General features: G+C 53.0%; 2 protein-coding genes and 1 long non-coding RNA gene across 5 annotated transcripts in view; 2 read left to right on the top strand and 1 right to left on the bottom strand.

The window, feature by feature from the left end:
- Positions 1–496: 496 nt before the first annotated feature.
- GUCA1ANB (GUCA1A neighbor) lies at positions 497–6,361 on the bottom strand. Of its 2 annotated transcripts, none has more exons than XM_038554059.1 (2): positions 6,225–6,361; positions 497–1,031 (listed from the first exon to the last, which is right to left on the bottom strand). In XM_038554059.1, exons 1-2 carry the CDS (start codon positions 6,231–6,233, stop codon positions 702–704), a joined length of 339 nt encoding a protein of 112 aa, XP_038409987.1. In that variant the 5' UTR covers positions 6,234–6,361; the 3' UTR covers positions 497–701. The 2 variants fall into 2 exon arrangements, with proteins under 2 accessions (XP_038409987.1, XP_038409986.1); XM_038554058.1 differs by lacking the exon at positions 6,225–6,361 and adding an exon at positions 1,716–1,871.
- Positions 6,347–15,109, top strand: LOC119874164. Of its 2 annotated transcripts, XR_005367706.1 has the most exons (5): positions 6,347–6,567; positions 7,965–8,092; positions 8,652–8,726; positions 12,676–12,754; positions 14,915–15,109. It is a non-coding gene; the product is annotated as an uncharacterized LOC119874164 (long non-coding RNA). The 2 variants fall into 2 exon arrangements; XR_005367705.1 differs by lacking the exon at positions 6,347–6,567 and having other exon boundaries at positions 7,363–8,092.
- A 1,879-nt stretch (positions 15,110–16,988) lies between these two features.
- C12H6orf132 (chromosome 12 C6orf132 homolog) overlaps positions 16,989–22,587 on the top strand; it is a 33,011-nt gene continuing 27,412 nt past the window's right edge. Inside the window, exon 1 of the mRNA XM_038554056.1 lies at positions 16,989–17,188. Within this exon, the coding sequence (XP_038409984.1) occupies positions 17,044–17,188 (145 nt within the window). The 5' untranslated portion in view covers positions 16,989–17,043. The remainder of the gene's footprint in view (positions 17,189–22,587) is intronic.

Raw genomic sequence — 22,587 nt, 5'->3', positions numbered from 1 at the left:
GAACCGCCTGAGCAAAGGCCCTGAGGCCTGGAAGGACAAGGTGCCACCAGGGGTGATAGGCAGGCCATCTAGCAAGTGCACAGGCCTCCCTGGATGCCATTCTCTGAAAAGAAGATGGTGAGTAGGGAAGAAGGATGTGAGCCCCCCTAGAGGTCCCTCACAGTAGAGAATCCAGGATTTTCTGTGTGTCTCTCATGAATAAGTAAAATCTTAAAAAAAAAAAATGTTATCACCAGTCCTTATTCAAACCAAGACATCCCAGGAATGATAAGGCCACAGTTCCCTGTCAGTTCTAAATAAAAGACTGTCGGTGGAGGCCCACGTTGGCAACCCTGTCAGGACCCCTCTCGCTCCTTTGAGAGCTTCCTCTGTCTCATTGTTTCATAAACTATCGCTTCATTTCCCAGTCTTCCGGCCTCTCTGGACTTAACCTATCGTAAAACGCCCCCCTGCGGCCTCAGTTTACCCACCCACAGCCACCCATTCAGATGCCAGGGAAAGGAAGGACAAACTTTAATTGCTGCCGAGAACAGAGACCTCCCTTTGCCTTTGATGACAGTGGGCACGGCACAGCTGTCTTAGCCCGGGCACAGCTGTCTTAGCCCTTGCTTCCCCGGGAGCAAGCCGCCGTTCTCCCCGGGACCCAGGGTTGCGGGGGGGTCGGGGTGTAGCTGGTGGGGGGCCTTCTGACTGGCAGAGGCCTAGGTACGCCACAAGACCAGGTTGGCAGGAGGCACGTCGAAGCACTTGCGGGTGTGGTCAGTGTCCCTCCGGTACAGGTAGCCGCAGGTGGGCTTCTGCAAGGTGTAGAAGGGGTTCAGGGAGTTGGAGTACTGGGAGGTGTAGAAGCCGAACCTGAGCTTCTCCAGGCTCTGTCCCCTCGGGTCTACCACCACGGGCACATAGGCTGCCGCCAGGGTCTGCTCGCGGTCCTGTTTCCACGACCGGGACAGGGGAGGCCGTGGAGACTTCTCCTTTTTGCTTGACAGTGTCTTGGGCTCCCGGCTGGGTCCTGAGGGTTTCTTTGAGTCCTGGGGGGTGGGGAGAAGGAGAGAGCTGAGGCATCAGACTCTGGGGCTTGCACTGCTAAGGCCAAGGGTGGGAGTGAGGGGGCAGGTGCCACTGGTCAGAAGCTTCCAGAGCCACCCCCAAGACAGCTCTGGTGGCCAGACACCTCCAGGAGCGGGGTGACCCTCAGGGCCCCCTGACCCACCCCCTCCAGTGCAGACCTCAGCCTGCTTCTCAGAGGCTGGGAGCCAGGCTCGTCCTCAACCCCTCACCCCTCTCCCCTCTGCCCCGTGTCCAGCTGTCTGTCAGTGTCCTCCACGGGGCTCCCAACTGGCCCTGGCTCCCGCCAGGCCTCCATCCTGTCTCCTGCAGGGCCTCTCCAGCCTGGGCCTCTGCACACCAATGTCCAGACCACATAGCTCTTCTCCTCAAAGCGTCTTTGGCTCTCTGCTGCCTAGAACAGAAATCTCTAGGACCCCTGGCCTGGAAGGCAAGAGCTTTAGGGACAGGGCTCCCGTCACCCTGTGCACTTGCCTGCCTGCCTATCACCCCTGGTGGCACCTTGTCCTTCCAGGCCTCAGGGCCTTTGCTCAGGCGGTTCCCCCAGCCCAGCAAGCCCTCCCCTACTGCTCCCCTCATCCATCAGGGAGAGTCTCTTTCCCCTTTCAGCCTTAAGCTCCTTAAGGGCAGTGCATTCTCACCCTTACCCTTGACATAATGGCCTCCAAAGTCCTGTTCCTTGTTTTACTCCAGAACAAGGCATTTAGTGAGCACTCAATAAATGTTGGTCCAATTGAACTGGAATCTACTAAGGGGCAGTTCCCCTTCCAACCAGCCAGTCCATTCCATTTTAGAACACCTCTCATTGTTACAGAGTGACAATGCCAGCTCTTCACAATCACCGCTCTCGGTTGTTTAGGCACAGAGGTCTACTCCCCGAAGACACCCCAGTGCCCCACTGGCCACATTTAGTGACATTTATTTACTTCTCTGTTGCCACTCTCAAGACTGCCCCATGATCGAATTGTTTGGTTCACCCTTGAGCCCCCCCACACCATCTCCCAGGTATCGGATGCCCATCTTACTGGGATTCTTCACAGACATGACGGTACAACCCAAAGGATGAGATGCCTGGGTGTCGGGCTGGCCCTCTCCTGCTCCTCCAGGCTACTGCTGTGAGGGGAACCCATTCCCACTCTGCCCAGCCTCATGGCCCTCCAACCCTGCCCCTGCCCCGGCAGGGAAACGGGAGGGAACCCTACCTACAGAGTTGCTGCAAGTTGAACCCCTGCCATCTTACAGAGGAAATCCCTGGCACTCAAGAGATAATGCACACTCCTTTGCATTTGATTTCAAACTACTTGCCCAACTCAAACCTGCCCAGGGCTTTCCTCCCAAGCAGGCTCTGATTCCTACCCAGGAACGCGTGTGTTGTCTGCTGTGCCTTTCAAAATTCTTCCTATCCTTCCAAGCCAGCAACCCTCTGGACATCTCCTCCAGGAAGCCTCCGGTACTGCAGCCCCTGCCCCGTCTCACCCTCCTCTCTGCCTGCAGGCCCTCCTTTCTGGCTGTGCGGTCCTTTGCCAGGCAGGGACAAGGGCAAGTGAGCATTGTAAGGAGGAGCCAGGGCCCCCTGAAAGCTACTTTACATCTTGCTGCCCTGGGCTCTGTGCTTGCCTCACCCCAACCCCAAATCCTGGTCCTTCCAGGCTCACACCAATGTTCCAATGGCCTGTCAACTGCTCCCCATGTTCAGGACCTCACCCTGTTCACCTCTGTGTCCCTGGGGCTGACCCCCATGCCGGCCCACAGCCCAGCTGGAGACAGGGGCGAACAAGTGTTCAGCAGCCTTCCCAGACTCTCTGGGGCTCAGTGGTGCTGGGGGTGGGGTGCAGTTTACACACCGAGGGGTAACATCAGAAATGAGCTCTGACAGCGTTATCAGCAGGGGTTCTTCACCACCTGCTGCGAGCACATCAAACTCTTTACAGAGATTATCTCCTCTAATCCTCACATTACCCTTTAAGGAAGATAGTATTACTAGTCCTAGTTATAGTTGAGAAAACTGTAGTAAGGGGTTAGTCACACGTTTAGGGCCAGGTGGCCGGTAAAGAACCAGGCTGGGACTGAACCCAGGGCTGGCTGACCCTAAGGCCCACATCCTCTCCCCCATGATGCAGACCACGGCCACTGCACTGGGAGTGGGACTGGGGCTGCCAATTCATCCAATTCATCTCTGCCCTCGTTTCCTCGTGGCGGTGGGCAGCAGGGCAGCAGCTGAAGGGAAAGGCAGCCAGGCCTCCCAGTTTGGCAGGGACACTGAATGCTGGATTTTGGCATGACCATCTCTTGGCAGAGCTGGGGATATGACATTATTTGCTTCGTTCAGTCATTCATTCATTCAAAACTATTCCTCTTACATGCCAGGCCCTGGGCGTGCAAGTAAGACTAATATAAATAGAAATAGGAAGCCCTGTAGAGCAGGGCTTCCTGCCCCCAGCACCACGGATGCTGTGTGCTGATAATTCTTTGTTGTGGGGCAGTTCTGGACATTGCAGGACGTTTGGTATATTAAGTAGGTTTCTGAGAATGTGGGGCTCTGGTCCTTTTGATACTACAGAAGGGCCATGATACTCCCATGGCTGTGGAGGTGAGGACCCGCAGGGCCTCCTCCCTTCAGCCTTGGCCATTTGGACTCTGCTTCTCAGGCTCTGAGGCTGGTGTCCGGGACCCTCCTGTCTTGGGTCCACCTGTCAGCTATGCCTCAGTGGCTGCTACTGCAACATCTGGGGTCCTGGGGAGGGGGGCACCCAGTGCCTCCAGCACATTCAGGGATGAGGCCCTCATAGAAACTGGGGCAAAGGGACAGTCCCGGGAGGAGGAATAAGATACCTGGGAGGAGGAAGGGGAGGAGGAAGAGGAAGCCCAGGCAATCCAGTCTTGCCCTGCCCTTTCTGAGGGCCCAGCTGGGCTCCAGGTGACTAACATCAGAGGGCTGAGAACACCCCATGCCAGCCCAGGGCCCAGCAGGGCCAGCTCTAGGGAGAGGGCGGGGCCTGAATGCATACTTTCCAAGTCTGGTTTCATTGAACCATCTCCTCCCCTCTCGGGTTCTCCTGTCAAGAGCACGGGAGGTGGGGGGCTGTGGAGGGTGCACGTGTGTGACTTTAGAGAAGTGGTTCACAACCTGGGGTGTTTTTCTCTCCAGGAAAACATTTGGCAATGCCAGGAGACACTTCTGATTGTCACAGTGGGGATGCTACTGGCATCCAGTGGGTAGAGGCCAGGGATACCGCTAAATATCGTATGGTGGGACGCCTGGGTGGCTCAGCTATTTAGTGCCTGCCTTCGGCCCAGGGCATGATCCTGGAGACCCAGGATCGAGTCCCACATCAGGCTCCCTGCATGGAGCCTGCTTCTCCCTCTCCCTGTGTCTCTACCTCTTTCTCTCTGTGTCTGTCATGATAAATAAATAAAAATATTTAAAAATAGACAAATAGATAAGTAAATAAATAAATATCCATCTTATGGTGCCAGGACAGCCGTCCAGTAAGGAATTATCAGCACACAATGTCATCGGTGCCCAGGCTGAGGAGCCTGCTTTAGAGCTTTGAGGAACACCTCTAACTCCTACCTGCTTCCCGCAGTGTGCACTTAAGCCTCCCATTCCAGGGAGCGAGGAAGTCTAAAGGGCAGGTAAAGGGTCTAACCTGCCCCTACCCTCCTTTCCAAATCCCACTACCCTATTTTCTTAAAAGATTTTATTTATTTACTCATGAGAGACACAGAGAGAGAGGCAGAGACACAGAGGGAGAAGCAGGCTTCCTGCAGAGAGCCTGAGGTGGGACTCAATCCCAGGACCCCAGGATCATACCCTGAGCCAAAGGCAGACGCTCAGCCACTGAGCCACCCAGGTACCCTCCCACTACCCTATTTTTATCTGCATTTCCAGCAGAGCCAAAAGAAGAGACCTCTCCCTTTATGAGCCCTGCCCCGCAGCCAGACCCTCCCAAGGCATTTTAGGTACACAAATCTATGCATCTGTCCCTTCTACCAAGATCTACAATGGGGAAGAGGGTGACTCAAGAGTGAAGCTTTCTAAGTAGAGCCAGAAGACCTCATATAGGGTTTTTGTGCAGGTCTGGGAAGACACTGCCCTCTCACAAATACCTCCGGCCCACAGGTACATCCTCTAGCCTACCCAGAGCCTGACATTCCACCATTAGCACCTCACTCTTGGGGAGAAGGCCTTGTGCCCTCTTGAAATGCAAATGGCACTGGGTGAGGCAGCGGATGAGGCCTCCCAGGGCACCTGGCCCTGTGGAATGTGCCTGGGCTTTGGAGTGTGAAGGTCTGAGCTCAGGGCCTCACTGGCCTTACAGGTCAGGCAGCCTTGGGCAAAGCTCAGAACCTCCTTGAGCTTTGGTTGCCATGTTGGCAAGATGAGGATAATGAGGCTGTCTCCTTCACCAGCATGCCATGGGGGGGCAGTGAGTGTGGGAACTGTGCGAGCAAAATGCAAATAGTAATTATCATCAGCCTCATCCAGCAGTTACCCCTGTAGGTTTCAAACACGCTCAGCAGAACCTTGGTGAGAGCCGGTTGGCCGGCAGTGGGCAGAGGGGCTGGGAAGGGAGCAGATGAGGAGGCCAAGCGAGGGCCTTAGCTTCCTCGTTTGTGAGGCCGTGTAGCATTGTGGCGTGGAGTTCAAATTCAAGCTCTGCCACTCGCACTAGGTGGCCGATCTTTCAAGAATTTAAAATATTCTGTATCTCAGTTTTCCCACCTCTAAAGTGGGCACAACTACAGTATCTACCTCATAGGGTCACCATGAGGATTTAATGAGATATACTGGATAAAGAGCCTAGATCTCTTGAGCATTCAGTAAACTTTAGCTATCATTGCTACTTGTCACCAAGTTTGCCTAGAAGGGGAAATGCGCACTGACCATCCAGGAAGTGTCTGGGGAAGTGAAGGGGCAGAGGAACACCAGGGGGTAGAGATGGTGGCCGCCTTCCTGCCCCCTCCCCTGGGGAGACAGCAGGGGCTCCACTGTAGGGGAATAAGAGTTGGGTTGAGGTGGGCTGGCAACCAAGTTTTTTATAAGAGGCCCTCAGCTCCCAGCCACACAGGCTTGGGCCTTCATACACTTTCCTGCCCATCAGGCTTCTTATGGCCTTGGGCTGCCCTGATGCAACCCTGTGATGTCATCCCACCTGGGACATCCTTGACCAGGGCCTCTCTTGTCGGTGAGATGGAGTTTCTGGTGGTCAGGGGCTCCGGGGTCTCCCAGGGACTCTTGGGAAGTACTGGGAGTGCTGGGGTGGGGAGAATTTGCGTGGCAGGGGCATTGTGATGCCTCTTTGACAGCACAATTCTGTCTTCCTAAGGAGACACAGAGGCAGGGCTGGGGGCTAAAATCGCAAGGCCTGGAAGGATCTTTTAACCTTGACATTTTCCCTGACCCCTGCGATGCCCTCTTTTCGCAATCTCTCAGGACCTGTGACTTGTGGGTAGTAGAGTGAGTAGAGAGAGGAGGAAGTGATCCCAGTTACTCAGGTAACTTCAGAAGTCCTAATGTTCCCCCAGCGCCCCAACATGTCATAAGAAATTACCAGCAGGGAGGAAATGTCCCCAGTCAACTCTCCATTCTCCTTCTGTCTCCCTCTCTCTCTCTCTGCCTTCCACATTGCAGAAATGATGGAGGGAGGGAGGAAGGGACGGCTGGATGCATGGACAGACAGAGGAGTGGGAAAGTGGATGGGCAGGAGGATAAGTTTGTAGGTAGATAGACTGTGGATGCCCAGACGCCCCTGATTTGAGACCTGCTCACCTTTTTAGCCTCATCTCTTGCTATGTTTCCCCTCACTCTATGCAGTAGCTAATTTCTTAAACACACCCTGCTCTTTCCACTCCAAGCCTCTACCTATGCTGTTCTGTGGACAGGAGGCTGGGCAGGGTGCCTGGGGGTGAATGGATAGATAGATGGCCAGTAAATGGCTAACATGCTGGGTGGTTGTGCTGTAGAGACAGGATAGCAGGCCCAAGAGTCAGGCTCCTCGAGCTTGAAATTGGCTCTACCATTTTACTAGTTGTATGACCTCCGGCAAGTAGTTGACTTCTCTGTAGATAGTATTTGACAGTCTGTTCATCTGTAAAATGGGTAGACTACAGGTCTCTACCTGCTAGGGATGGGCAGAGGACTCAGGATGGGGCCTGGCACAGAGTAAGCACTTGGTAAGTATTAGCTATTATTATGTATGAGCAGGTAACTGGATTGATGGGTAGGTGGCTGAATGGGCCATCCCATCCCCATCTTCAAGAACCAGACCCATGCCCAACACCAGACTTGATAGGCACCTTCTAGGAATGGGTCAGAAATCCCACATATGGGAGGGACCTGGGTTTCAAAGGGGACGAAGGGATAGGACCCAGGGAAGGAGATAGAACAAGCCAGTGACTTCCTGCCCTCTGCCACAATGGCTTGGGCTGGGCAAGGGCTTGTTTCCTTCCTGGCACTGTGTCAGCACTGACTGTGGGTTACGGGGTGGACTTTGGGGCCCTGTGGCAGATTGGAGTTGGGGTGTTGATGACTTGTGCACTGCTCAGATCTCACACCCTGATGGTAATGACCCCTAATTTCTGAGAGGGTGGGAGGGCCCAGGAGGGGAGGCTCCTGGCGGGGTGTGTGTGTGTGTGTGTGTGTGGCAATCAGGGCTTCCCTTCCCAGAGCTTCTGATCAGGGATTTCTAAGGCTCTGAGGTGATGCTATCTTGCTTGAGAGGGAAGGAAGTGGGGACACGGTATTGTGGCAGATGTGGCCAGCATTGCCAGCTCCGAGGAAAGTGGCCTGGCTCCAGCCCGGGGCCTGAAGCTATCAGGAAGGAGCCCAGGGGACCGGCAGGGGTTTGGTGAGCAGATCACCACAACTTAGCCCCCTCCACACTTTGTCTCAGCCAAAGAGGGAGGTGCTGGGCTGGTTGCCTGGTAATCAGAGACAAGTCCCACCACCTTTCTGGGCCTCAGCTTCTATATGTGCACCATGAGGATGTTGGGTCTCTCCATCTTGAACATTTGAAGGAAGGTGAGTTGAATTTCATCCTGAGGACTTCACGTAGGAACCCCTCCCCCATGACTGACCATAGGCCTGGACCCTGGCAGGAGCATCTCCAGCCCGGGCTATGCCACCCTCTTCGTGGGGACCTCAAGACAGGACATGGCTGGGGAGACCTCCTTTAGCAAAGCCTGGCCAGTCAAACCAGATCTGTCTTATTTCATTTGTAAATCATGGGATGGTTTAAGATCGTGGCCTCTGGGAGCACCTGGGTGGCTCAGTAGGTTAAGCATCTGACTCTTGGTTTCGGCTCAGGTCATGGTCTCAGGGTTGTGAGAAAGAGCCCTGCCTGCATCGAGCTCCACATTGGGCCCCACACTCAGAGGGGAGTCTGCTTCATTCCCTCTGTCCCTCCTCTCTCCCTCTCTTTCTCAAATCAATCAGTCAATCAATCTTAAAAAAAAAAAAAAGATCATGACCTCTGGACCCCCTCTGCCTAGGTTCAAATCCCAGCACTGCCACTTCTCAGCTACATGACTTGCCTAAATCACTTAACCTGTCTCTGCCTCAATTCCTAATCTGATAACAGAATCCACCTGGAAGGCTTGTTGTGCACACACCACCCACCTCACCACCATGAGCTTAGAGCAGTGCCTGCTGCAAGGTAGGTGCGAGGAGTTATTATTTCTAAACCCCAGATGATACCGACTTAGTCTTGCCTCCTGGAAGACCACCTTTCTCTGACTTCTTTGCCACACTCCAAGCATCATCTCATTTTATTCATCATCAAAGTTCCTGGAGGGTAAGGACTGACCTGTACTCCTCAGTGGGCTGAACTGGAGCACAGGAAACTCACCAGGTACCCCCACACACCTTGCCACACACAGCCACCCCTCCTGCCTCTCTGCTGCCAAAGTGCCCTGCTACCGCCCTGCTCTATATAGGCCTGGTGATTTGGACAGTCTTTCCACCTCTCCTCACCTGCAGTGCGGTTTGGGCAAATTACTTGGCCTCTCTGATCCTATTTGTTTTTCCTTTGCCGGACTTCAAGTACAGAGGGCTGAGTTATTCATACACCTTGTGCATGGTGCATTACCACCCCTGGTCTACAAAGGACTCCTCTCTTGCACTAATTTTCCCCCTTCATCTCCAGTCTCCAACCACATTCCCCACCCACCCCCGCCGGAGGCAACCATTCTAATGTACTTAATGAGCATCTTCTTGTTCATATATTCTTACAAAATATATGTATTCTTGTTTTGCATGCAGGCAGTTTTCATTTACATAAGTGGCATGCTGTGTTTTAGACCTCATTCTGTTTACTTTGATGGCTCCCTACTGATTTCTAAGATCCATCTGTGTTGCTGTTACCAGCATCTGGTTCCTCGCTTCTGATCGTGATGTAGTCGATGCAGTGCATCCACCACATTTTATGTCTCTGCTCCTCCCAGACCCCCCTACCCGGGGGCCTCCAACTCCCCATCCCCACAGACAACACTGCACTGATATCACCTCCTTGGCCCTCTATGATTTCTCTGGGGGCATATTCCTAAGAGCAGAATTGATTTGTCACAGACTAGGAGTAAACATCACTTAAAGTCTTTTCTCCACCCATATGAGGAGTATATTGTCCCGTCCCTTGTGGCGCTGATGATGGCAGTGGGTTATACATGCAATCCACTCGGCCCCACTCCTGACACAGAAGAGATGCTCAGTGGCTGTTCCTTCCAGATCTCAGGGAGAGGTGGAGGTAAGCCAGACCCAGGTTGGCTCACAGAGAAAGGCACCCAGGGCTCAAAGTCCCAGCTCAAGGGCTGTTCTGCAGAGCCCGTGAGAAGTATGTGGGGCTGTGCTGATTCCTGGAGGGTATGGACTAATCCAGAACGTTTGAAGCTCCCACAGCCTGCACACAGGTCCTGGTGTCCCAGGCAATGCTTACTACAACCCAGCTGTCACTCTCTCCTGGGAGCCAGAGTCACCTCCTCACACAGAAGGTGCCAGACAGCCTTATTTGTTGTTCTGCTCCTGCTCTGCCAGCCAATGAGCATTTTACTCAGACATGAAACCACACCCGAGTGAGTACTGAATCCCACCCTCCCATTGTACAGATGGAGAAACTGAGGCTCAGGATAGCTCCATGGTCTCACAGGAGGTTAGTGGTGGAAGTGGCTCTAGAATATGCATCTCCAGGTTCTCCCTTCTAGTACTCTTTAAAAGAAAATGCAAAAAATAAAAATAAAAATAAAATGCATCCCATGTTAAATTGTGTTCTTTCTTATCTATGGACTTTTCAGTTAAAACAAATGACCTACCAGCAGAGCACATTACTAAAAAGTGAACAAAACAAAACAAAACAAAACAAAACGAAAAACAGGGCAGCCCAGGTGGCTCAGCGGTTTAGCGCCGCCTTCCGCCCAGGGCGTGATCCTGGAGACCTGGGATCGAGTCCCACGTCGGGCTCCCTGCATGGAGCCTGCTTCTCCCTCTGCCTGTGTCTCTGCCTCTCTCTCTCTCTCTCTCTGTCTCTCATGAACAAATAAATAAAATCTTAAAAAAAACAACAACAACAAAACAAAAAACCCCACATGTAGTCCTGGCATTCCAGCTGAATCTTCTCCATGGTTCTGTTCCTTTCCAATCCCTGGCCATTTACAAATACAGTTTATATATCTGTAGTCACAATCTACATGGAGTTTTGTTTTTTGCTTTTTGTACTTAGCAACCTTTTATTTATTTTTTTAAGTGCGCATGTGCACACACACGTGATTTCAAATTTCAGGACGTGTTTTATGATGGAATGTTTTTGCCTGGGCTTCAAGGCGATCTTGCAGACGTCCGCCCCACCCCGTGTCCTGGGCCCCAGTGGAACTTTCCTTCTTGAGGTTCTTTTGTTGAATTGTCACTGCCCTCTTCCAGCCTGTCGGGGCTACTGTTCTCTTTGCTGTTCCCCGGGTAGCCCCTCTGCACCCAAAGTCGGACTGGGAACAGGGGCAGGAGCATGCAGCCTCTAGGTACCTACCATGAGTCAGCCTCTCAGATGCCTTGACCCACTATCTTGTTGAATCTCATAATAACCTCACATAATAGCCCCTGTTTTTCAGATGAACAAACTGACACACTCAGGTGGTAGCTCGGCCACGGCCACACCCTTGCTAAACAGCAGAGTCAGGATTCAAACCTATTTCCCAGCAAGGATCCTTCCCACTCTGGCATGGTCCTCTGGGCAGAGCCCATGGTTAGTTACCAAGGGAAATGTGTCTCTCCCCAGCACCCCGCAACATACCACTCCCCCACCCAGGGCTGTGCTTGATCTCCACACTCTTGGGCACCAGGTAATGACTTTCTCTGAGCCCGCTCTCAGGATGTGGGAGTCTCCCTCTGCCTCCCGCGAGCTGGACTTCTTCTTAGCCTGACCTCATCTCCTGGCACCCACCTGGCCAGAGGAATGCAGAAGTCAGGGGACGGAGCCCACCCCCCCACCAGAGGCCAAAGGAAAGTTTCAGGGGCTGTTCTGGCAAAAGGTGTCTCCAGCCTGGAACAAGAGGCTGGACCAGATGATCCATAGCTCAGTAGCAAGTGGGAATTGGGAGTGCTGACCTTTGTCCCTGCAGGGTCACCCAGGTGGGGGTGAAGGGGAACCTCAGGACCTCTCAGGCCTGCACTTCTCCTACTGGGAGTGCACTCTCTCAGCCAGGAGTGCTTGGCTTCATTGGATGTAGGGAAAGCCATAAATCTGACAAAGTCCGAGCCGAGTCTCTGGGAAGACTATAGTGTCTGGGCCCCAATTTCACCCCACAGTCCAGAAGCGGCCAGTAAAGTCGGCTCTTGTTACTAAGTAATTGCTGAACCAAGATTTAATTACAGGATTGGGCTTTGGCTGTTTCTAGGAGAGCCTGTTATTGGGCTGTTTCTTTTACCAGGGGAGCAGGTTGAGGTGTTGCTGGGAGCTGGACTGGTGGAGAGGGAGTGCCCCCTGTTGAACCCAGGCTTTCCAGAGACTGCCCCCCACGCAGCCCCTGCCAATGGGCGACTGAAATCCGGGTGAAGTGGGGGGATGGGCAGAAAGAACCTTGACATCCAGACTCTGCAGCCCGATGGCCTTCTGCTGTTCACGATCACACGGATTCCCTCTCCTCCCCCAATCCCAGCCAAAACACCCCCAGAAAGCAAGGGAGTCAACAGGGCAGAGAAATGAACAAATGCTTCAGAGGGGGGGTGGCCTGCGGGCACCAGGCCCTGTGCTGGCACTTCACACCCATGATCTTACTGCATCTTCCTGACAACACTATGAGGGCCACTCTTGCTCCCCCACTGCAGACGAGGAAACAGGCTCAGAGCATTTTTTAGTAGATGTGCTGCCGAAGCGAGCACATCAGAGCATTTTTTACTTCCCCTGTGTGCAAACTGTCCATCAACACCTTCCTTCCTCCCTAAGAAATGTCCCACAGAAAAGCTTGGCTCTGTTGCTACCACCAGCAGACTAGTCCTGCCCCCCATGGCCCCCTACAACTGCTTGTATTAATTAACTAACTAACCAATTAACAGATCAATCGAGCAGCTTGACTTAGCCCCTCAGCCTACATTTCTTCCCATTGTCCTTCATCCGCTACTAGATGAACATCTTCAAAATACAGCTGTTGGAGGGCATGGCTGGCTCTGTCAGCGGAGCGTGCCACGCGTGATCTCAGGGTGGTAAGTTCGAGCCCCACGTTGGGTGTAGAGATTACTTAAAAAAGCAAATACACAAAACCCCCCAGCTGTTACCAGTCACCAGTGCCTCCTCCTGGTAACCACTGATTCTAGGCCACAGATCCTCAAACCTTCACAAGCTCCTGAGTCACCTGGGGACCTTGTTAAAACACAGATCCTTTGTTGGGCACCTTAATCCATCAGCTCACTGCATCTCATGACAACCTTAAATTAATAGCCTGTTTGACAGACAAACAAACTGAGGCCCAGAGAGGTTGCTCAATGTCAGGGAGAGGGTTTCTACAGTTCTAGTAGGTTCTATAGTTCTAGTAAGATCTCAGGTGATACAGATGCTTCTGGGTTACAGACCATACTTCTAGACTCTCCTGCCTACTTATTTCTTTTTAATTTTTCTTTATTTCTTTTTTATTTTTTTATTTTATTTTTTTAAATTTTTCTTTATTTTTTAAAAAATATTTTATTTATTTGAGAGAGAGACAGAGCGTGAGCAAGGGGAGGGAGGGATAGAGGGAGAGGGAGAAGCAGACTCCCTGCTGGGCAGGGATCGGGACATGGGGCTTGATCCCAGGACCCTGGGATTGTAGACCCAGAGCTGAAGGCAGCTGCTTAACTGACTGAGCCAGCCAGCCAGATGCCCCTATTTATTTTTCTTTATTTTTAATTGAAGTGTGGCTGACACACTTTTTCTTTAATTTTAAACATCAAATATATTTACATGGTTGGAAAATGAAAAAAGCGGGATACCTGGGTGGCTCAGCTGTTGAGTGCCTGCCTTTCTTTGGCCCAGGGTGTGATCCTGGAGTCCCAGGAGCAAGTCCCACATCAGGCTCCCTGCATGGAGTCTGCTTCTCTGTGTGTGTGTGTGTGTGTGTGTGTGTGTGTGTCTTTCATGAATAAATAAATAAAATCTTAAAGAAAAAAAAAAGCATTTTAGGCTCAAAATTCTCCCACTTCTTTTTTTTTTTTTTATTTTATGATAGTCACACACACAGAGAGAGAGAGAGAGAGAGGGGCAGAGACATAGGCAGAGGGAGAAGCAGGCTCCATGCACTGGAAGCTGGGATTCGATCCCGGGTCTCCAGGATCGCACCCTGGGCCAAAGGCAGGCGCCAAACCGCTGAGCCACCCAGGGATCCCTCTCCCGCCCACTTCTATCCCATTTGCCCAGTTCCCTCCATCTCCACTCCCAGTAACCACTTCTATCAGTTTCTTATGCATCTCTCCAAAGTTCTTCTGTGCCAATACAAACAGGCAAATAAGAACCTACTTATCCTGCCCCAATAGTAGCAAACTACACACACCGTTTTGTCAACAGTTTATCAGTTTATCTTGGAGATAACTGGACACAGTCAGTTGACTCATTCTTCTTTTGAGTTGCATTATTATTCCATTGTGTGGATGTGCTGTAATTTATTTAAACAGTCATCTCCCGATGGACAATTTAGGCTGTTTCCAATCTTACCCACTGGTGTTTTTAAGCCCAGGATACCCTGGCCAACCTTGTCGTGACTTCCTTCTCACCCCGCAGTTCCCAGCTTCCACCATGCTGAGCCTCCTGCGTGCCCTCCCCAGATGCTCCAGCTTACCCTGACTGCTGCCCCTCTGAACCTCTGTCCCCCTTGTCTTCTCCTCCCCATTACTTCCCCTAATCATGTGTGTGTGTGTGTGTGTGTGTGTGTGTGTCTCCAAATAGATGAAAGCAACTTGAACTTTGATGCCATGTCTTTGATTTCTCTGGATCCTTTGCAGCCCACAGCTGGCACAGAACAGTTCTCCAGAATACTAAGTGTGTAGTGGATGTTGCATATAAATGGAGCTCCTCCTCAGTGGCTCTGCTTGGGGGTGGTCCAGAGTAGAAGAGCCCAGGAGCTACCCTAAATGGGAGCACTTCAAGCCTCCAAGGTCTCCAGGAAGGAAGCCTCTGTATCATGCCTGAGTGTCTAGAGCCCTTGGGCAGGTTATGATGATGTCCAGGGCATGATGGGGCATCTGGGTTTCCCTTGTGCCTTCCCTGTGTGGACGGTAGGAGGAACCATGATGCAGAAGTAGGAGGTTGGAGGGATGGATGGTATGGGTATGTGCATATGCTAGAACAGCTCCTTCCCTTCTCTATTAACATCCTTGTCATCTTTCATGGGCCAGCTCAAGTCTCAATTCTCCCAAGAAGCCTTCCTGGACTTCTCCAGCCCATGTTGACTTCCCCGCCTCTGAATTCCTGCTATGTGTAATGAGTGACACCAATGACTATTCTGAACTTAGTCATCGTGGCCTGCCATCTTGAATCATTAAATCCATCTCCCTAATGAGACCTCAAGATCCTCCATGGTAGAAATAAAACTTCTGTAATTCGCTTATATTCCCATGTACCCCCAAACCCTCAACCCAGAACCAGGCAATTGGGAGAGCCTCCACAACTACTCCTTGAATGAATGGCAATAGGTTCCAAGAGTGCCATGGTAGTGGGTGGGGTAAGACATGGTTGACCACAGGCATGTCTCCAACCAAGAACATCTGGGGAACACAAGTGTTTCTAAAGATGCTCCTGTCCCCACCCCACCCCTAGCCCATCGGTTCCTCAGTCTCTTCCCTCCTGCTGAGAAAATAATGACCTCATAGCCACAAGCCCTAAAAGCCCAACTCATCCTGTCCCTTAACCTGGAGCAAGTAAAGGGGACTTTTAAAAAATGTCACTGTCATGAAAAACAAAAGTAGGCAATGGTACTAAATATGTAAAGGCACATGACAAGCAAATGCAATGTGTGAATCTTGGCTGGAGTGTGGATTGGACAAAAAAAATAAATGAAAATTACATTTGGGAGATAATTGGGAAATTTTTCATACTTCATTGTGGTAACTGTATTGTGGTCATTTAGAAGAATATCCTTATTATTAGCAATGGATATTGAAGTATTGGTATGCATGGGGAGATGGGCCAGGATATCTACAAGTTTCCATCTTCAGCAAGATGAACATGGAAAAATAAAAAGGCGCGTGTAGGTGTGTGCATGTAGAGAGAGAGGGCACCTGAGCAAATGTGGTGATGTGTTGACCATCCAGGAGAAAGGTGTACAGGTGGTCATTTTACTAGTCTTTCAAATGTTTCAGAATGAAAAGTTGAAGGGGAATCAACTGCCTTTAGTACAAAGAGCTGGACAACTGCAACTGTCTGGGTTGGGGTGGGAGGCTCAGAGGAAGCACTCTGTCGCCTGTGACTGGCACCCCCACGCAGCCATCCACTCTTGCCTCCAGGAAGCATGGAAATCCACCGCCTTGGCCTGGCTAGTCCCCTACTCTCAGCACCTAGCACGGGGCCACCCAGTCATCAACCCCCCAGGACCCTCCCTAGGAGGAACCAGCCCACCTCAGCTAGGATTGTTCTCCGAGCACTTTTTTTTTGTTTTTGTTTTTTTTTTTTTCTCCGAGCACTTTTGAGGGCCACAGCTCCTCTCCCTGGGAAGGGAACTGGATCCAGGTGCACCCGGCTCACCTTGGGTTTCTAAAAATTATATTCACTTGACTTCTCAAAAAGAAAAGGGAATTTGATGTACAAAAAATGCCAAGATTTAGTCATCCCATCGTACGGTTCTCTTTGGAGCTCTCTCACCGCGGCTGTTTTCCACCTTTGCCATCCGGTGGGGATACTCCTTTATTGCTTTTCCTCCTTTTTCTTTTTCTTTTTCTTTTTTTTTCCAGTGGGCACTTCCTTATCACCCACGGAAGGCTCGCGGCCCACAGTTTTGGGGGCGCGGAGAACCCTGCGGCGTCCCCAGCCTGGTCCCGAGCGCGCATATCGACCCGGCCTCGAACCTCCTCGCAAGTCGGGAACCGGCCGCGTCCTCCCCGGCCCCGGGAGAAGCGGGGCGGGGCGGGGCGGGGCGGGCAGGAGGCCCCGAGGGCCCGGGGGAGGCCGGGGCTCGACTTCCAGGCGGGGCGTGGGGGGCGGGCGAGGTCCCCAGCCCACCGGCCGTGCCAACAATGGCCTGTTGTAGAAGGAGGCGGGCAGGAATGCGGCCGGGGGGGGGGGGGGGGTGCGGCGGGGCGGGGCGGGGCCGGCCTCGGCCGCAGCCTCTTACCTGCCCAGGTAGCTCGCATTTCCCGGCGAGCGGCGGCGCCCGCAGCACCTGTCGCCGGGGCGCGCGGCGGGGAGCCGGCCGGGCCGGGGCGGCATGGCCCGCTAGAGGCCCGGGGAGCCGGTGCGGAGCTGGGGCCGGGCCCGGGCCGGGCCGGCGGCGGGGGGCTCCTTCCCGGGGCGCCGCGCGGCCGGCGGCAGCATGAAGAAGAGCCAGACGGTGCAGGGCACCTTTAGCAAACTCTTCGGCAGGAAGCACGCCAACCCCGCGGGCACCTCCCTCTACGCCACCAACCCCCCCTGGATCTTCACCCGGGAGGCCCCGGAGGAGGGGAGCCGCGAGCTGGGTGAGCGCGGGCGGCCGCGGCGGCCTCGGGGAGGCGGGAGGCGCGAGGCGCGAGGCGGGAGGCGCGGCCCCGAGCGGCGGGGCAGGAACACGTCGCAACCTGCCGCCCCGCCGCCGAGGCGCCGCCGGGAGGGGAGCCCCGGGCTCGGCACTCTCCCTCCTCCGTGCAGATGAGGTCCGACTCCTCGTGGTCCGCAGGGCTTCCCGGGCTGGGCGACGCGCCCCCCTCCGCCGGCTGCACCGCGGGTCCGTAGTGTCTCCTGCCCCCAGTCGAGGACTAGGGGCTGTCCCTGCAGCCCTCACCCTGTCTGCCCCGCTCCCTTCCTCTCCTGGCCCAGATCATAGGCACAGAGAGGGGGCTGCGATCTGGGCGCTGGCACGCTTGGCTCTGCACCGGGAGGCCCGGGAAAAGCCAACGGAAGCCACTGCTGGCCAGACAGCAGTCGGTGCAAGACATGGAGTGGCTCACTGGGGTCACAGGCTCATGCCAGCTCAGCGTGGGGCCTGGGTTGTCAATAGGCCGAGACGCAGGAGCCCAAGATGGGACAAGGAAGTCCCTCCTGACCCGTAGCCGCCCTTGGACCCTTGAGGCAGGCTGGTATGCCTCTGCAGGCATCCGGGATCACGGTGCCAGCCCAGCCCTGGGTCCTGGCTCTGGGTCACCTGATCACTGCATCTTTTTGCGATTTGTACCCTCTATAACTGAGGGAAACCGGCTGGATGGGGACAGCAATTCACTTAATTCGCCCATCACTGTTTTAGCTCACCTACCTTCGTGGTCACCCCATCATCTTCACTGACCTCTATGGCCACTGTACCATGACCCACAAGAGGGTGGTATATAGCTCAGCCCCTGCTGTTGGATTCAGTTCAGCACCTGGGTTGTCATAGATGGGACACAAGTCACCTGGACAGGAGCAGGACAAGCAAGATATCACCTCTCCCTGGCCCAAGGATCTCAGGCCAGTGGGGGAACAGAGCTAACCATATGCCATTTAGACCGTTCTGAGCCTTTGCTATAAAAAATGAAGTGCAGGGATCCCTGGGTGGCGCAGCGGTTTAGCGCCTGCCTTTGGCCCAGGGCGCGACCCTGGAGACCCGGGATTGAGTCCCACGTCGGGCTCCGGTCATTGGAGCCTGCTTCTCCCTCTGCCTGTGTCTCTGCCTCTCTCTCTCACTGTGTGCCTATCATAAATAAATAATAATAAAAAAAATTAAAAAAAAAACGAAGTGCATAAGGAGCAGAGAAGAGAGATGACTTGTGATTGGAACTAGCATTTGAGGGCAGCCCGGTGGCTCAGCAATTTAGCGTCGCCTTCAGCCCAGCACCTGGTCCTTGGAGACCCGGGATCAAGTCCCACATGGGGAGCTCCCTGCATGGAACCTGCTTCTCCCCCTGCCTGTGTCTCTGCCTCTCTCTCTCTCTCTCTCTGTCTCTCATGAATAAATAGAATCTTTCAAAAAAAAAAAAAAAAGGAACTAGCGTTCGAGCTGAGACGGAAGGGCATCCAGCATTTTGCAGAGCAAACAGCAGGAACAAAGGCGAGGAGGGGCAGAGCAGTTTGGAGGCACAGTTTAGGAACTTACTAGTACATGTGTGTTGCCAAGTCTGACTCTGAAGCTCCAACACCTCTCCCCGCCCATGTAGCAAATGCTTGCTGACCCCTTGTTAGGTGCAAGATACCGTTCCAAAGTCCTTATGTTGTTGACTTGTTGAACCCTCATCTATCAATCCTTTTGTTTGTTTTGTGTTTTTTTTTAAAGATTTTATTTATTTATTCATGAGAGACAGAGAGAGAGAGAGAGAGAGGCAGAGACGCAGGCAGAGGGAGAAGCAGGCTCCATGCAGGGAGCCCGGGAGCCCGGGAGCCCGATGCAGGACTCCATCCTGGGACTCCAGGATCACGCCCTAGGCTGAAGGGGGCGCTAACCCGCTGAGCCACCCAGGGATCCCCTAGCAATCCCGTTGTAGTTGATGATGCAGGTACTATAATTCCTGTTGGTCAGATGGGAAGACTGAGGCAGAGGGAGGGTAAGTAACATGCCCAAGATCACACAGCTTTATATGGCCAAGCCAGGATTTTCTTAAGAATACAATTCATTGATTATTGGTAGACTCCGTGAGTTGTGCAGCCATACAATTCGGTTTGAGAACACTTCCAGTACCCCCAAAATTTCCCTCTTGAGGCAGAGCTGATATTTGAACCCCGCAGCCAGGCTCCAGAGACCACACTCTTAGCCAGCTTGCTGCATTAACTTACTGGGAGGCGATTCAAGGGTGAATTTGACTTGAGGGACACCTGCTTGAGAACGTGTTTCCTGCCACCCCTCTCCCAACACACGCGCACGCGCACACACACACATACACACACACACACACACACACACATTCCTTTCCTGAGGGGAGACCTTAAAAATGCCAGAGACCCTTCTCTATATTTTTGCCTGCACTAATCAGGCTGCTGGTGGGGATCAGTCCCTCTGGTGAGAGAAGTGAAAGCATCGTGTCCTGTCACCTCTGGCCAGCTGCAGCCTTCACCAGCTGGGGCAGGGCTGGAGCCCCAGGGCCAGTTCCTCCCATTCCCAGGGCAGGGTTGGGCCTCCAGCTGACTCAGCCTGGTTGCACCCTGCACATAGGGGGTGGAAAACAACGTGCACCCAGCAGGATGGCTCCCAGTGTTTCCGGGGTGTTTCCCAGGGGTGCCAGTGGGTGTAGCCCAGGTCTTCTTCCCTGTTGAACAGGGCGTGTGCTTGGAGTGGGGACAGGAGGGGCCAATGTTGGAGATTCTGCGATGGGATGGAGGTACCAGACCTGCCTCTGTCTATAGAGTAAAGGCTAGCCACTGCCTGGGCCTCAGTTTTTTTCTTCTGTGAAATGGGGATAGCGTCTAGACTGTCTACAGAATGGCTGCCTGAGGTTCGTACATGGCAGGGGTTTGAAGACTCTTAAAAAGAAAAGCCCTAAGAGCAGGAATTGGCAAATTATAGCCGTGGCTCAAATCTGGCCCATGGCCTATTATCATAAATAAAGTTTTATTAAAACAACCAGTCATGCCCAGCATTTACATATGGTCTGTGGCTGCTTTCATGCTACGGTGGCATTGCTGAGTAGCCACAACAGAGACCGTATGGCTCACAAAGCCAAAAATATTTACTAGGTGGGCCTTTACAGGAAGAAAAAAAAAAGGGATGACTACTGTATGATTTATTATGTCCAAGCCATTTTGACTCTGAGCACTTCCTGCCCTTGTCATCAATTCCTAACGCTGCTGTAGACCAGAGGAAACTGGGACCATCCTAAGGTCTCAGAGGGGTTGAGATTAGTATTCCATAGGGTCCTGGAGTCTGTAACATTCTCTGAGGTGCTGGTGGTATTTGGCCCTAGAGAACAGGCAGTGGAACAGAGGGGAAAATTGATGTGGAGGTGTGTATGGGAATTAAGGAGTAACTGTGGCTACAACCATGTAAAAGTCTGTTTGCATAAGGGTAGGCTGGTGCAGTGGGTAAAATGCAAACAGTCAGGTGACGGTGGTGACGAGTATGTTTTTCTTTAAACAATTTCCTTGACAAGTATTCTAATAACTATTAGGAGAGCTTCACTTAATGCAAATGCAATTTTAATTAAGTCTCCAGCCTCCCCCCAGCCCACAGAGAGATGTTAAAAGGCCCCTCGATTGTTTGCTAAGTGCTTGAGACCGCAGAGATGTGAATCTTTGCAAATTCCTTGATGAGGGTTGGGCTGCAGCTGCCAGAAACAGGGCTATCTCTCTTTCTGGACTCCTTGGATTAATTACCCGACCTTCTCTATCCCCTGCCACTCCACCCTACCCCAGCAGTGGGTTGTCCTATATCTCTTGCCTTGTTCCTCCAAATGTAAGTTGCTTTTGTCATAACCACATAGGACACTTGTTAAAAATGTAGATTCCTGGGGTCTCACTCAGGCACACAATGTCAGAATCACTGGGCGAGGGCCTAGGGTCTGGAGTTTTCACCAGCTCTCGGGTGATTCTTTTGTACAGGGAGACTTGAGATTTGTGGGGTTTCCTTCCCTGGATGTGGTATGGCTATTCTCTTTCCTCCTGGAACTTCTGCAGATCTAAATAAATGTGCAGGGACTGCAGCCAGCCCCTGATCAGGAGAACCCTGATGCTCCCTAGGGCTGGCTGCTGGTTCTGGCATCCCTGCTCCTGGGGTCCCCTGGCCTTGTGTCTCTGGCCAGATGAAAAGGTAGGAAGCCGTGAATCCCTGGAGCTGGGCACATATTTCCTGCCTGGGTCAGGCTGGCACCGGCCTCCCGAAAGCTGACCTGTGTACCTTGTGGGGGTGTGAAGGAGACTGTTGTTTACTCCTGTCCCCTGGAGGCGTGCTGCAGTTTGCTGGCAGGTCAGTGCGCACATGCACACCCATTATGTAAGCTCCTCTCGTCCCTGTGGCTCAACCCCGGAAAGCCAGGCTCTCCCTTGACCACAGCAGACCGGCTACCGGGTGCCCCTTCCCTCCCAGCCAATAAATGAGTGACAATAACAATAAGATCATCGTTATTATTATCAGTTATTTACTGAACCAGGCACCATGCTAGAAACTACATGTGTTTTCTCAATTGAGGAAACAGATTCAAAAGGCTCAGATAGGTGAAAAGACACAGTCATTTCGGCCCAGGGGCAGCTCAAATATTGATGTGCATCCAGCCGCCTGGGGCCTTGTCAAGATCAGATACTGATGCAGTAGGTTCGGGATGGGGGACTTGCATTTCCAGCCAGTCCCCAGGTGAAGTCCTTGGGCAGGTCTGCAGAGCACTCTCTGAGTAAGGTGTCCTAACTAGGAGGCGGGGGTGGGGTCTGAAGAGAGGCCCTCTCCAGGCCCCGCCCCCAGGCCTCTCCCCTCCCCCCAACCTGTGGCTTCCTGCTCCAGCCCAGCCCAACCTTCAGCGTCCCCTCTGCCCTTGGACAAAGGCCTCTCTCTGGTGCCTGGGTCAGGCCTGCTGGGGCTTGCTGGGACAGACTGGCCTTTTCAGGTTCCTGTCATGTGGACCTGTTAATTAGCAAGGAAGGGCCTCATTAACGTCATTTGCGGGTTACATTTGTGGGGCCCATCTGCTGCTTCCCTGAAAGGCTGGGGCTCCTTAGTGACCAAGGATTGGATGCTCCACCTCAGTGGGGTAAAGATAGGGGGTCTTGTTGAGGGGTTCTGGGTTATTCTGCGTCAAGGCATCAAACTCGCTCAGCTACAGACTCACCCCTCCTAAGCCTCTGGGATTAGACCTGGGGCCAGTGCTTGGGGCCATTTGGGGGCTTCTGGCAATTTGGGGCCTCACACCCCCACTCCAGCCCTCCTCTTGTCCCTGCCAGCTCCTTTCTCTCCACTGATTTTGGGAGGCTTCCTGCAACATAGGAGTAATGA

This window comes from Canis lupus, chromosome 12 (genome assembly GCF_011100685.1).
Source record: "Canis lupus familiaris isolate Mischka breed German Shepherd chromosome 12, alternate assembly UU_Cfam_GSD_1.0, whole genome shotgun sequence".
In the NCBI taxonomy this organism is placed as follows: domain Eukaryota; kingdom Metazoa; phylum Chordata; class Mammalia; order Carnivora; family Canidae; genus Canis; species Canis lupus.
The sequence above is the reverse complement of the archived record's forward strand: the minus strand, read 5'-3'. Positions and strand labels throughout refer to the sequence as shown.